General features: G+C 45.2%; 1 protein-coding gene across 1 annotated transcript in view; it reads right to left on the reverse strand.

Moving 5' to 3' along the window:
• The window catches only part of RAB31 (RAB31, member RAS oncogene family), a 629,885-nt gene that overhangs the window by 334,366 nt on the left and 279,159 nt on the right, over positions 1–16,360 (reverse strand). Inside the window, exon 2 of the mRNA XM_069613379.1 lies at positions 14,127–14,206. Coding sequence (XP_069469480.1) covers positions 14,127–14,206 — 80 coding nt within the window. The remainder of the gene's footprint in view (positions 1–14,126; positions 14,207–16,360) is intronic.

The raw sequence follows: 16,360 nt of genomic DNA on the forward strand, positions 1-16,360 counted from the left end.
AAGTTCTTTGTAAGCATTCTGTGACAGATGAGTCAATTCACACCCTGCTTCCCCAAGTAACTCTACCCCCTCTCCAACCCTAACCCCAATACTCAACATGTCATGAACAACCCACTCCCCGCACACACCCCTCCCATGCCAGAAACACAAACCTACCGGCATTTCAAACACACCCCCACCCTTACTAAATAGTCAACTACCCAAACAAATCCTATGCCGCTGGTCGCGGGGTGCATCCGGCGGCTGATTCGACTCTTTGTGTAGGAGGGCCTACCACCAATTTCCTTGCATAATAATCAATGGCTGGCAGTGGTCATGCCAAGGAGCGTTTAGTAAGAGACCATATCAAGTAACAGCATCATTGTATTTCATCCTATCGCGCAAGGTATAGTACATATTGTGCAGGTATCATGGGGACCTCCGGGGGAGACCCTTGGGTCTGGGATATCCATTGCAAAGCATTCAGCAGCTTCTGGAGACGAAAAAAGTGGCCCTGTTGTTGTACACCACGCTGAGTTTGGCAGGGAATATCATTGAGTACCGTATCTCTTTCCTTCTCAGGATGTTCTTCACCGCCTGAAAGGTCTTTCTTTGATCCTGAACCTGCTGACTGAAGTCCGGAAAAAGACGTATGGTCGCCTATCCCCACTGTAGAGTTTTCTTTTCTCTCGCTGCTCAGAGTAGTATGTCTCTGTCTCTATAGTTAAAGATCTGTGATATTATGGCCCTCTCTGGGGCACCTGGGTGAGGCCTGGTCACCCAGGAGCGATGTGCGTGCTCTACCATGAACATACTTGTGACTGGTGGATTATCAAGGACCTACTTAAGTAGTTTCTCCGCAAACACCTCCATGTTGTCTATGGGCGTGGTTTCCACCACTCCCGTTATCCGGATATTATTCCTTCTGGATCTCCCCTCGAGATCATCATTCTTTGTCACTACCTTCTCGATCAAGCTGGAGCACTGCAACCTTATCTCCCTCTTCGCCGATCCTCTGCTCAGCCTCCATCATCCGGCCACATAGCTTGTCAATTTGTATCGCGGAGACAACATCCTTGCAGATAAGGGCATCTATTTTGGCACCAAGTTTGTCAGTGATGTTCTGCAATGCCAATAGCGTCTGGTTCGGGGCTGAAACATCTAGGTGTGATGGACCAGGATTCTGATCAGTACTGGCAAACTGGTCCATCTTCGCCTGATTCTTGGGGTTACCCATTTTGTGGTAGGGATAGCCTACTGTCACTGAGGAATCCTGTGGGTGGACCCTCCGCTCCAGTACCACCCAATCTTTCGACCCACTTTCCCGGGGTAGGGCCTCCCGCCTCTTCCCCGGAAATCCAGAGGCGTTGGTGGACAGTCTTTTTGTTTTAGGCCACTAGGAATAGCTGAACGGGTGAGCTCATGGGCCCAGGGGGACGCACGCCAGTGGTGCATGTAGGAGGAGGAGCACTAGGTCTAATGGGATCTTCTCTTGCTATAGCCAGGCCACAGGACATGGATTGGTATGGCACAGCCGGGCAGCTTGGGGGTGGGAGGCTCCTGTGGCAACTGGGTTATGTATGTGGAAGTCCTGGCTCCAGATCTCCAGACATATATGGAGCCTGCTCCTAGCCCCATATGCAGCGCCACATATCACACATCATGACCTTGATTCAATGTAATGGCTTCAGATGTTGCCGATTTTTTCTGCTCACAGATGAGTGGAGAGACTGTGCAGGTGCCTAATCAACTAGGACACAGGAGGTGCCGGCCCAACAGGCCTTTGCACAGCACTGTTTATTTGTGGTGGAGAAGCGTTGAGAGCAGCTACCCTAATGACCCTGATTTCCTTCAGAGAATCTGTGCAGTCCTGTTATAAAAGCCCCTTCGCTTTTTGAGCCAGTGATTGATTTCTTCTTCTTTTCAGTCCTGCTCTGGTAGCTGAAGGGCTTGGTGTGACAAAGAGAGGGGCTAAGCCTGGACCAATGGGGCAGTGCCTCTGCTTCCTATCATGGCCAAGAAGGCACGATAGCACTAGTAGCTTTTGTTTATGTTTTGTGTACTACTGTTATATGGTAACAGTTGCAATAGATTTATCCGGCCGTCCCAATGTGTTTACTCTTTGTAGGCAGTGGGAGCCATGAATCCATGCTTAATGTGCCACAGTGGCCTGGAAAGGTCTGATGCAGAAAGCGGCTCCCCCAACGGGGGTGCCAACACCCCTGTGGCTGCAAGGCTCCTCGGGTTATGTCGGGGCGTGGGGCAGCCTCGCTCACCCCAGCCTTACGGAGAGTATGTTCTGCGTCCCTCATAGCTGTCACGGGGGTCCGTGGGCGAAAGCAGTGACTGTGAGCTGGCAGTCGAAGGGTGATGTCGTGTCGGTTTGCCCCTGTGGGGTGGTATCTGTTCAGGGCTCCAGCCGTGCCAAACGGCCCAATAGTGCGCTGTTTAGCTCGGTGAAGCTGCAACCCTGAAGGCCCCAGTGGTCCAAAGCGGGATTCCATCAGGAGAAGGTCTTTTGGCCCGAAATTTCACAGTGGTGGTCTCAGGACGTTCCGGCTTACAGGGCACCACTTCTAAACCACCTACACACGGAAAAAGGCAGGATATAGCTGGTGGATGTGACAGCCTCCAACAGAGCCTTCTCAGGCCGCTGCCATTTCTTCAGCCGCGCAACAGCACCCCCGATACTCCAGTTCTCTGGCGAGGATGGTGCCATACAGAGGGAGAACTTCAGGATTGCTATCTACCCTGATTACCCCCCACTTGTTTAGAGGAAACGTAACCTCTTTGTTCCCACAAAAGAAACGCTCCGACACCAGGGCCTTAAGTACATGCTTATTTACCTGGCCAGGTTGAAAGTAATATACAAAGGAAAGACGCTTTTCTACGAGACATATGAAGCTGTTAATCTATGGATGGACCATAACGGTATGACGGATGGAGAAGGCGATACCGGCCTGGGCAGGAAGAAATGACGGCCCTCCTACAGGAGACTTGGATACACTGGTCACATACAGATACAGGGGTCACCATTGACACAATCTACGCTGCCTAAAGTGACACAGCATGATGGGAGGGTATGTGGTGCACGTCCCAGGTACCGATTGAGGGTACCATGCTCACTACCCCTGTCGGACAGCCTCGACTGGTGAGTTTGGGCCTACCTGAATGGCTGATTGCTGTTGGGTATTGTCCTGAGGATTTTGTTGTTTTTGTTGCAAGTCATTTGGTTGTGGTGGTTTGGGTCCACTGAAATTCATATGGAAGCGAAAGGCAGTGAAACGTTGGGGGTAGCCTGGCTGAATTGGACGAAGTACAGTTGGGAGGGGAAGTGTCGCAGAGATATGGAGTCGCATCGGAATGGACTGGGGAAACCTTTGGGTGGCGGGAGGCGTTGGGATGTAGGCCTTAATGAGGTTGTGAGCCTATCCAATGACTATGGCTAGGATACACTCTTGGAATGTAAGGGGATTGGGCTCTTACATGCGCAGGAACAGGGTGAAATCTTTTATGTTCAGGAAAAAAATTACGATAGCCCTCCTATGAGAGACGCACCTGCTCCCTGCAGAACAAGAGAACAGTATAACTACATGGGGGGACAAGGGTACAGATCTACATATTCGGAATTTGCCAGAGAGCTGTTGATATTAATGGATGAAACTGTCCCCTTCCAATTACTAGAGGCTAAGACGGACAAGGAGGGCAGATACTTAATGGTTCATGGATATATAGAGCACCTGGAAATATACATTGTAAATTCCTACTGCCCCAAGTATGGCATACCGGTTTTCCAGAGCCCCCTGTGCTCTAAACTGCCCTATATGAGGAACGCCTTGATCATCTGGGGTGGGGGGATTTTAACTATGTCCGAGATCCGGTCCTGGATAGGTCTGTCTCTGCCCAGCTTAGATCACTACAAGCCTCTACTATAATAAATCTGGCACTGATGGATGTTTGTAGGGAGCAGAACATTGATGGGGGGGATTCTCCTGTTGTTCGGCCTCACGTGGCTTCTACACTCGCAGTGATTACTTACTAATAAGCACCGAACATATAGCGGATTTCTCAGGAACTGAGTACATGGGATGCACCATCTCGGATCACTCCCCGTTGATGGTATATTGGTCCCCTCATGGTCCCTGGCTGGCAATCCCCCCATGGCGCATGTCAGCAGAAGTACTATCTGATGATATTTTTAGATAGAAACTGGGAGAATCCCTTCATGACTATCTCAGAACCAACATAGGTAGTGTAGATAGATGTAGGGTGGTTTGGGAAGCTCTGAAGGTGGTTGTCAGGGGGGAGGTCATTGCTGTTGCGGGGGGGGATCAGGATGACATTGCGTGGGGAACTGAAACTTCTTGAGGCGCAGATCCAGATCCTCGAAGCGGGGGTGATATTAACTCTGATCGAAACGCAGCTATACACGCTGCATGTCCAATGCACAGAAGCATTACTACTTTGATCATAAAACATACACTGCTAAAGCGCATGCTGAGGGCGACAAATCTGGTATATTATTGGCGTGGATGTGCAAATCAGAACAACCATGGTGCCCAATTACACTAATAAGAGATGGGTGTGGGGCCCTCTGGCGATCACAGGCGCCTATAAATGGGCCTTCAAAGAATACACACAAGACTTTGGTTGACCCCGAAAAACTGACAATGGCCTTTGACCAAATCCATCTATGGAGGCTGACCACGGAGCAGGCTGCCACCTTGGACCTGACTTTGACAGAAGAGGAGATAAGGGAGGTCATGGCATCAATGCCTGCGGGGAAGACGCCGGCAGGGGATGGACTCCCAGCAGAGTTTTACAAAGCATTTAACTCAGCCATAGCAACAGTCCTGCTGAAAGTGTATGGCGTAGCATAAGACACTGGCATGCTTCCTAATAGCATGCCGGAAGCGCTAATAGTCCCCATCCTTAAGCTAGGTAAACCTGCAGAGTTGTGTGAATCTTATCGTCCCCTAGCCATCTTCAATGAAGATGTAAAAATCTTGATGACAATATTGGCACGCAGGTTACAAAAGGTAATTGGGTCCCTCATACACATGGACCGGACGGGATTCGTCCCTGGAAGAAATACCTCTATGAACCTGTGCCGTCTCTAGCACGTCATAGATTAAACTAATGGCTGCAAGGCTCCTATAGTAGTGGCATCACGGGATGCCATTAAGGCGTTCGACTCCGTGGATTGGGAGAGGATGCTGCTGGCTATGCAGGTTTTCGGCACCCGAAGGCTAGAGTAAAAACTGGGAAATGGGTGTCTGATGCATGGGATATCCAACGGGGTACACGGCTGGTGTTGGAACTGCTAGTGGTATTCTTACGCCGCAAATTCACTGAGGACGGAGTGGTAGGTGGAGGAACCCCACACCTCATTTCCTTGTACACAGACAACGTTCTCCTGTACGTGGGGGAGCCTGAACATAACTTGCCTTTTATTCTGGAGGTTCTGAGCAACTTTGCCAAATTATCTGGGATATCCTATGATAAGGAGAAATCTTGCCTTTTCCCCCTAGCGGGAATACGACGATGGGACGCGTGTGACTTACCAGTCTTGGGGTTGCAATGGGAACTTAAGTTGTTGCGATACTTGAGGATAAATATGGCCAATAGGGCAGAGAAAATGCACAACTTGAACACGGTTAGGGCGGTTGAAGGGGTGTGGCGCTCCTTAAAATGTTGGGGGAAACTACTGCTATCATTGTTGGGAAGGGTTGCAATAGCTAAAATGCTAATTCTACCGACACTCCTTTATAACTTTGCTAATGTGCAGTATTATATCCCTGCAGAGTTTTTCCGACGATTGAACTCTATCCTATGGGAGGTCTTATGGGCTCAGGGCAGACAAAGAATAGCTTTAGCCACCTTGTGCATGTCATATAGGGACGGAGGTGCCCAACTTTCAAATTATTAGCTCTATTACCTGGTAGCGCAACTCCAATGCGTAACTTGCAGTCTGGCGGATGAAAGCACTACGGAAACAGGTCTGCTACAGGGTTTTACCCATCCCGCAATGCTGAAAGAAGCTTCATGAGTCGCAGATGGTTGCATAGGTCAGCACAGTCTATTGATTACACTTGGACGTCAAATTTGGGCTAGGACAATGAAGGTTCTGAAAATGGAAGATCTATATTCACCACACCTCTCCATCGCAGTGTACAGTTGTTCAACACAGGAGGAATTGGGGGTGACCAGACGGTGGGAAGGCTGGGGAATCGCTACTTGGGATGACCTGTACAGGGGAGAGGCTTTCAGGGATATGCTGGACTTGACCCGGGTGGAGGGTCTTCCTGGGGGACAATTCTTATGGTAGAGGCTGGCGATTGCAAAGAAAAAATGGGGGTGCTGACCCGGGGAATCGGAGCTGACTGCCAGATTCCGCCTACTCCAATTAAATGTTCTGCATAGGACATACATGACACCTAACTGAATAGCCAGGTTTAATCCTGGAGTATTTTCTTCCTGTTCATGGTGTGGGAATAACTGAGGCAGATATGATTCACATGTTCTGGCTCTGCGCGCAGGTGCAGTCCTTCTGGCATTGGGTCTGAACTACTTGTGTTAAGGCAGGGATCACACGATATAATTGGTAACCGGCAGAGAGCGAAGCGAAAACGATGCCGTGGCACCAGGCACTTAGAACTGGAGGTGGGGACCCCACAGACAATGTGGTGGTTTGGCAGGCCTTCTTGTTAGCCATGCTCAGTTCATCGGATGATAAACCCCCTTGAGTGGATGGGTGTTGTACCCACCATCGCCTTAAGCGTCTTGATCCCTGGTTATAGATTGAACCCCCATTCTCCTCCACATCTGTTGATCTGCGACATGACACACCTGTAAGGGCTAATAACCCTATTGTGGATCCTGTTAAAGAGTGACTGACCTTTGTTCACCATTACAGCACAAAGCTGCTAAGGTTGAAATCTCTGTGACCTGTTTTACTACACCACGTGTTTACCTTCCTTTGTTTATGTGTAGTGTTGTGTTGTGTTTTTTTTTCTTTCTTTTTTTGCTCTTGAACATAGAATAAATTCCTATTGCTATTGGAACACTGATAATGTGATTTCATGTGTTGTATTTTAGCATATGTATAACAATAATAAAAAGAATTAAACACATGAAAAAAAGAGGGAAAAACAAATGAAACAATAGTGGGGCTCACTACGGGTCAGCAGTAACCGTGCCGTTGCTACTGGCGGGTTGCCGTCGGACCCGTAAATATTTACTGGCGCCTGACTTCCCAGTGCCACCGGGCTATTCCAAGTCTGGCGGCCGGGAAGTCAGGCGCCGGTAAAATGTTGTTCCCCAGTCCCATTCGATGGTTCCATGTGTTAATATACACGCAAAAATATTGCCATACAAGAAAGGGGCCATATTTTTGTGGCAATATTAATCCATTAAACCTGCGGGGGACACCCCTGTAATCCCCATATTATTTTAAAGGGAGCGGGGGACACACCCGCAACCTCTGCTCCCATTTACCCCAAAAATTATCCCCACTAATAATATCGCCTATGGCCATTCCCGACAACCAAATATATGGCGATATTATTGGTGGGGATAATATTACCTGATACCCAAAGGACTCTAGATGGAGTGGGCACCATGGAAGCACCAGCACTGTTGTTAACGGTGCCGGTGCTTCCGTGACGGGACTGCCTACTGTGGCAGCTGTGCCCTGCAGGGGCAGACCTGTCGGGCACGGTGGCTCTGGCAGGCAGACCTGTAATATGCGGGTCTGGAAACAGCAGTGCCAGCAATCTTACCGGCACCGTTGTTTCCTGACCGGCAGGGTCGGAATGAGGCCCACTATCTAGTCCAACTCCTTCTTCTGGTTCGTCACACTACACAAACATCCAAATAAGATACTGCATAAACATACAATACATTCTAAAAATGCACAAAATTATCGATTTGGATAAATAAAAACAATATTCACCTTATGACATGATCACAAAACATACACCTACAATCATTACTTTTGTTAAATTACTTTTGACACCCACAATCACCAAATTCACTTGCTCACAATAACACCTACTTTATACTCTTGCTAATATCTTCATGCCGCACTTTGACCCAAACAACAACTAACATTAACATACAAAGTACAAACAAGCATATAAAAAACATCAGTATACAAACAAAAAAAAATACTGTTAACACATCAACACACCCACACATTAACTCAGACACTAACACATTAACACCAATCCAAGAAAAGAGTTAAGATTTCAGCTATTTCGGTTTTAATATTACTTTTATTTTGTTATGTTTAGTGTTAACGTTGATTTTATGTTAAATAAAAGGTGTGGTGAGTTGGACCCATTCCCCATTCTATTTAGTGAGGAAGACACAAGCAGGAAAGAACCTGACTGACCTGCAAGCCTCAGAGGTCAGTGGACTGTGCACCAAAGCCCTGTGCTCAGTATAAAAGAGAACCTTGAATGCAGAGTGAACGAAACACATGTAAGACAACAGGGTGGTAGACTGGGAGGGAGCATTCCATGCTTTGGCGGAAACCAGGCAGAATTGTGAAGAAGGAAGAAAGTGCAAGCGCTACTACCTCCAAAAAACATCAGAGCGACAAACTGAACACTATCTGTCTTTCTCTCATAAAGTCAAGGTAATTAGTGCTTTTGTTACAGCACGTTTCGTAAGGTAAAAAGGTTTCATTCGGCCCACTTACCCTCATTATATTGGCTTCTGGCCAAATCAAAATTTTGTTTTCATCCATATACACTGTGCATAAATAGTATCAAATCTCATGTTTTTTGAAACTGTGTAAAGAGCTATTCATCAAGATGTGCACTCAGATCTCTGTCCAATTGCTTACTTATAGTACTAAAAATCAGAAATCAGAAATGCATATCTGTGGCCCTTCCTTCTCTTACCTTGTAGCTAATGAATACAATTCTCTAACTCTAGAGCCGAGATCCAATGCCCAAATGATCTATTTTATAAAATACCTCAAAACCTATATAATTAGCAAAACTATGTAACAATTTTACAAACTCGGTTCCCTCACACTGTGGTTTGTTCATCTGTCCATGCCGACTTCTCTTCTGCACCTACAGCACCATGATGAGTGGTGCTTTATGAAAAAGACCTAAACAAACATAAAACCTAATTAAGGGAAGTAAGACCGTTAGAGGAAAAAGCCAAACCCAGGAGAGAATACAAGAGCACAGAGGAAACAAAGTAAATCAGACTCAGCCTTTGAAAATGCCCCACAGCTCATTGGTCTACAAGCCGCTGTAAGGTTCGTTCAGTGTCTTAGGGCCGGAGGAAGCAGACATGCGTGCTGATGCTCCATTGCTACAAGAAGAGTCTCCTGGAGAGAAGAAGTCTAGAAGGACTGCTGCCTGGAGGAAGGCAGTGCGAGCCTGGAGAAGTTGATAGGAGAGGCGAGCTGCTGAGCACTGGAAGCCCTGGGGGAGGAAGGCTCTCCAGAAGGGTGCCACTGCCCCTCTCAACTCCTTGGGGGAACTGGAAAGCCAAATCCTAGGGCTTTATACCAGAGAACCCCGGGAAAAGGTAATAACATGGGTCAGTACCTGGCAGGAGGAGCCAAGGCTTATGAGGGAGGTCAGCTGTGAAAACCTAACCCAAGGTCTAGGAGAGAGGCCTGCTGTGAATGCTGAACCCAAGGCCTGGGAGAGAGAAACATGCTGTGAATGCTGCGACCTTAGGCCTATGAGTGAGGCCTACTGCAATCCTGTAACCCAAGGCTTAGGAGAGAGATGTGTTGTGAATGCTATAACCCAACACTCCAGCAGGCACCTGTTGTGAACCCTGAAGCCAAGATCCAGCAGGAACCAGTCATAAATTCTGAAGCCCATAGTCCAAGAGTAACCTCACACGAATCCAGGAATCTAAGGTCCAAGAGGAGGGCCTGTTGTAAACCCTGAAAGAATCATGTGTTGTTGTAGCATAATAGGTATTGACTCTCAAGAGTAGGTTCTGACCTAATATAGATAAAGGTATTTAGAACTAGCGTTTTGAGTCTACTTTATTTCATTGCCTTGAATTCTCACAGAGGCCTAACCAACATTTATAGACTTCCATTTTTTATAGGCAGTAACATTAACTTTAAAAACAATGTTTTTTGTCCACTGTATTTGTATGCATCTATTGAGACAAGGTCCCTGCTTGTTCTGGGGATCTCCAATGGGATGACCAATGAGGTGGGTGCTTCCCCGAGCTATTAGGTGATGGGCCCAGGTTCTGTATGAGGATTTCATGGTCAGCCTCACATAGACCGCCCCCCCCCCATCATTGCAGGGTCACGCTGACATGTTCGGATGCAGAGAAATTCTATTGAAATCTGCAAAGTGTGATGAATCAAGTTAATTCATCCCTTTGTCCCTAAAGGGAGCCTCCCCCTTCGAGACTAGCGAGATGAGCCTGCTCCTCAAGGCGCTCCCTCGGTGTCTGGGCAAGTGGGACATTACTGGGAGAGACTCCCCCTTAGAGTACAAGGACTCCTGTACTGCTGCAGAACTCCCTAAGCCATTCCTCGTGATGGCATACATGGGACAATCTGCTATGCAAAGCGTGACCACATTCAGAACATTGTCTGAATATGAGAATAAAGTGTGTCCTTTTCATCAAGAGAAAGGCTCTGTCGCTTTAAGAAAAAGCCTCCAATTAACTGCGACAAGGAGGTTGAAGAGAAAGGACGTGCCAAATGAGTGCGAATGAGAGAAATGCATACGCCAGCTGTGGAGTCCCCCTGTAAGTGTAAAACCTGATGGAGGCGTGATCAGCAGAGCCGCAGAGCCGGCAACGTTCCAATCCACTCTGAACGTGAGAGTAAGATGGTGGAAAACCAGCATGTACAGGCAGCGAGAAGCCGAGAAAAGAAGAACCCAGGTACCGTTGGTGGGGTGACCATGGTCAATTTCGTGGTGGGCGGGCTGCCCGATCTCACTGACACCACCCGGTTGATAGTGCAGCAACCTGTCCCGGTAGCAGAAGGGATACCGGGACGTCGAGCGGAACGAGAAAAGGACGCCAGCGGGAGCACACCGACAAAGAAGTGGAAGGAAGAGAACTGTCTGAGCGACTGCAGGTCCCAGATACATTCTGCCATAAAGCTAGAGGTAACGGGTACAATGGGAGGACCGGGTGGCCACAGGGGACTCGTTATGGATGGAAAAAAACGGTCCCAGTAAAATTCACGAAAGCCTGAATATAAAATTGAGAGAAACTCATCCTAGTGAAATTGACGAAAGTCTGTATATAAAACCAATGAACTTGAACTATAATCATCTGAGAAGGAGAACCCCGAACACACCAAGGGATAAGTACATTAAGTCTGGGAAACACTACCAGCGGAAGAGAGAAAATACCATGAAATGAAGGCAAGAGAAGCCTAAAAGATAAAAGATACACAGGAGATACCACAACTGGGAAGGGGGGACATTTGTTGTCCCAAAGAGATACCCCTTCCAGGAGAGTATAACTTTCAACAATACCCAAGGCACAATAGCCTGGATCAAAGGCCCAAAAAAAGATCAAGAAAGGACTTGTGGAGGACAGTCCACAAAGATAGGGGAAAAGCCAAAACCCTTGCTGGAGAGTTAAAAGGGTTGACACAGAAGGTGACCAGAAACTATCTGAAAATTGGATATTAAGAGGAGCTCTATATAAAGAAGACCAGTATACCAACAAGAGAAGAGAGTCATTCTCCTGACCTTAGTTTGTTAGATTAGTGGTAGGGTCAGTTAGGGCTAGGGTTTTGGATAGCAGACTTTCATTTGGACATTTCCTCACGACTGACAAGCACCTTAGTTATTCATATAACATACAAGATTGTGGGATAACTGGAAACCTTGCACGCTTAGGTCTTAAGATATATAATATAAGGTTTAATTATTACCAATTGGTCAGCTGCAAGACCAAAGGTGAGCATAGACTCTTCTCCCTTGTCTCTAAACAAGTGAAAATGTAAACGAATTACTCGCTGGTCTCATGCGCTAGTCACAAAATAGTTATGAAAAATAATGTCATTTGTTAAACTTGAATGGAATATTTATTGGTTGCGCTTAATCAGCCGACGCGTGTTTCAACCTCTGGTCGTTCTCCAGGCTACATGCATCTAATATCATCCAATATTATTTCATCTAATAAATGCTACATCACATTCATTTTTACCAAAATATGTGTATGATTTCATCATACCAATTAGTAACCAGACATATACATGATTAGGATTTCATTATACCCATTGGACAGAGTATACATTTACAGTGCATACATGGTTTACAACAAATAGGGATATACACCGTAATCATGTCAAAATCAAAACCAAAAACAATTAATCCCAAAGTTAAGGATATAAGAAGAAAAGAATACAAGGGAGAGAACAACTATATACAAACATATATTAGTAACCAGTAATTAATATTCCATATACATTGTTAGCCAACAATATCATTCCAATCTTATCTTAAACTACTACGATAAGTTGTGTTGTAGCGTAGTTTTACATATTTGTGCTTTCCTATAGAGTATTATTCTCCAAAATAGAAACACCAGTACCACCTGGTGCTACATGTAGTTGGTTCCACATTTTGACATCCAAATAGTGCACAGAGAGTAGTTGGTCACTCACATCCAAGTGATTAAAAACAAAACAATGGTGCTGCCTCTGATCCTATGTGCACCCCTCTGTAAATGTGAGCATGCTCTCCAAGAATCTTAATATATGAGAGGCGGACACTGACTCCAATGTTATTTCATCTCCTTATCCCGCTGCACAGTGAGGTTTAAGTTGTTGCCCTTTATGGGTGCAACAGTTAAGTGTCAGATTTAATGTCTGTTAGTTAACTTGAATCATGTTGGTTATAGGTGTTAAATGATAAAGGTTATCTCACCCCTGATATACATTTGCAATATTCTCTTTGAGGGCGTGTATTCAAGTTTCCTGTTGAGTTCCAATTCAGTTGCTGTCTACTTAAGTAACTCTAAAAAATGTAAATATATGAAATGTATGATTTTATTGCTACGGATATACCATTGCAATTCTTGCTTCTACTGTCACAGAGGGTATATATTTGAAAAATCTACCAATGCAGAGAATACTCTTATCCCCTTACCTGTTTGAGGATACATCCTCTCCAAATCTCAAGTATTAAAGGGTGTCCTGTCAGGATTCACCAATTAGCATGGTGCATGTTTGTTACTCGCGGCCACCCTTTTGAATTGGAAAAATATTTGGGGGGGGGGGTCATAATATCTAAATGAAAGGAGCCCCTGGCAAATGAGTGGGCCAAAAAGTGTGTCACAAAAGTTGCACCCCCCCCCCCCTAAAATTACACGCATGGCTGCATGGAACAGAGCAGGGTGCCTTGCAGGTAACTGTGAATGCAAAGTTCCAGACACTGCTATTCTGTATAGTGCTTAAGCGTGGGGGCCGGGGGTGTAACCTTTGTACAAGCACTCTGAGTTTTTATAGTGAATAAACTGAACGCAGAAGGCAAAGAAAGTGAATGCAGCTGGTTCCAAAAATGAAATATGGCAAATATCATAAACAGGAAAGAGTTGTCATCTTGGAGCGCCTCCTGACAACAAAAAACGGTTGCTGTCACTTGTCCCAACTGACAATGTAAAAGCCACGTTTAAAAAACAGGGACATGAAATGCTTTTTAAATTAGTCCTGGTTTTATTTACGGCATTTTCCATGATTAAATGTCTATAGCACATTTACATATATTCCAAGAACTCTAGGTTTTCAATACATTTTAAGGCCTGCCAAAAATAAATGTGCCAAACGTGCACAATGCATAAGCTTTAAAATCTCACGGACGCCTTCTGATGACAATGAAAATAAGTACCACGGGCAGACATTTCTTCGAGTAGGACGGAAACGACACAACCTAAAAGCTATGCAAGGAATGCAGCTTTGTGTTAAACAATCTCTTAAGAGAAAGAAAACACTCCAAGGCTAGTTCGAAGAAACATGAACATTTGATCATTTGAGCAGACTGGGAGTGGAAATCTTAAAATCACAAATTAGAAACCTGTTCTGCACAACGTTAATCACAAAAACAAAATGTAATGGCACCACGTTAACTGAGCAATTACACTGTAAGTGTGAGTGACTTCCAGCCATGCAGAGTACTTACCCAATGGTAGGGCTGATATTGTGATCAAAGTGATCCTGGACGAATCGACATACTATGCTAGACTTCCCCACACCAGTATCCTGAAAAGACAAAACACATGACAAGGATGAACCTTTTTTGGTTGCCTTCTGCACAAAAGCTTTCATAACATGTTCAAGTCATTGGTGCAGTATCTGCACATTGAGGGATACTGCACTTGAGGAAGCAAGCATAATGAAGGGAGCTGGCGAGATACTAAACAGGAGGGTAACCCATGTGCTGCTCTTGCAAAAGGATCGTCTGAATGATCCGCTTGCTATCTCCACACATAGCCAGAACATAGGAGGGTGTACATCATGCTCCGTGTGCAGTCACTAAAGGGTTTCCAATTTTAATGACAGCAGAATATGTATCCCCCTGTTAGGATAGTCACTGTATTCTGTCTTTCATTTGTAGAAAAGTTAACATTAAAATGCCTTTTCACGTTTCACAAGGCCTTCGGTTAGAGGAGAAGCTTGTTTAGTTTAGTTTATTATTTCTAAAGTGCTCCTCCCCTGATGTAACTGGGCGCTGTAGCTTACATAAATGTTGCAGATACATAAAGAAACAGGCACAAAGATAAGTGGGTTTGTCAACGCAGGTTACAGGTTGGTTGACAAACATACATAAACAGAAGAGAGCAAAGGAACGAGCAGGCTAGCCGACAAAAGTTGCATATCGGTCGACAGGTCCGTGAGGACAGGACGCGTACTGCATATATTAATATATTAAATCCAATGATTGGGATGTGAAGGTTCATGTTAGACAAAATAGTGAAAGTCCAAGTGTTTCTTTAGTCTTGCCAATAGTAGGTTCCTATAGAATTTGTCTGCCAGATATTTTGGGGGCTGGGTTAGACAAGCATTTATGTGTGATGACCAGAGTACGCAAAGAGATGCTGTCACGCACTGAGACCCAGTGGGTGTCCTGTCTTGATGGCTGAGATATGGTTGGAGCGAGATATGTTCAGAGCTGACCTAAGGGCGTTATTCTGGAGGACTTGGAGTCGGTTAAGGTTCCATTCTGAGGATTGTAGGAAGAACGTATTACAATAGTCCAACTTTGATAGACTCAAGGCCTTAGCTAATGTGAGGCAGCTATTTGTAGACAGGTATGACTTGGAAGCATTAATCAGTTTATTGGTGTATGATGTTGTTGAGGCTATGGTATTTACTTGTTTCTTGAGGGCGAGAGTAGAGTCTAGATCAGGGGTCTCCAACCTTTACGTTAGCTAGAGCTACTTGTAGTGGATGCCAACAGTGGAGAGCTACTAGCGGACGATATCGGGGTGGGGATATTTATAAGCCTCGGAATTTTTACCAATATTTTTTTGGCTCGATTATTTCCCCTCTATAAACAGATGGAATAACCTATGCCTTCACGAATATATTAAGAACTTCAAAAACCTCTTTGTTGCATTATTATTTATTAGTAGCTGTCTCAAAAAGACAGATATTTGCTGGACTACCATACAAATATCCTGTAATTATTGTGCCCCTTCCTTTGCGTTATATGCAGGCTTTCTACATGCTAGGCACACTATTATTTTCCAAATAAAAAAAAAGAAATTTCCAAATTGAAAAATGTTGCTTGCGTTCAAAAGTTTTCTTTGAAATGTTTTTTTTTGTCAGACACCACACATACTCTGTTATTTGCCGGTAAAATAGCTCAGTGGGTTGAGCGCTCGCTGCTGCTATCTGAGCGTGATCTGCAGGTCGCAGGTTAAAATCCCGGCAAGGCCAACTCAACCTTTCATCCTTCTGAGGTCGATACACGTACCAATTTCAGTTGGGTGATATTGAATGTAAATATGTGCTCTGTAAAGCGCTTTGGATTAAGGCTCTATATAAATAACACATCATTATTATTTGTGTGCCCCTCTGTGTTTTAGCACAAGTTATATTTAAAAAATGTTAAATGCTTGTCAAACTGGTTAATCAGAAATGCTTCTGTTATGCTGACAGCAGTTTTTAGGAAATTAAACTGTGGGTTCATGGGTGCCAACTTTTGATTTTCACAGGGGCAGAAATATCCTCACCTCAGCCCTGAATATAAGCAAGCAACCAGCCCACCCATACCCTGGCCAAACACATTGTATAGCACTTTGTTTATAATGCATTGCAAAAAGTCATACGATTAACAACCTGTAGTTTTGAATATATAACATCTCAGCATCGGTCTGTCAAACTGCTGAACTACCCTGGTAGGCTTCTACT

This window comes from Ambystoma mexicanum, chromosome 5p (assembly GCF_040938575.1).
Source record: "Ambystoma mexicanum isolate Mex_15411 chromosome 5p, UKY_AmexF1_1, whole genome shotgun sequence".
Taxonomy (NCBI): domain Eukaryota; kingdom Metazoa; phylum Chordata; class Amphibia; order Caudata; family Ambystomatidae; genus Ambystoma; species Ambystoma mexicanum.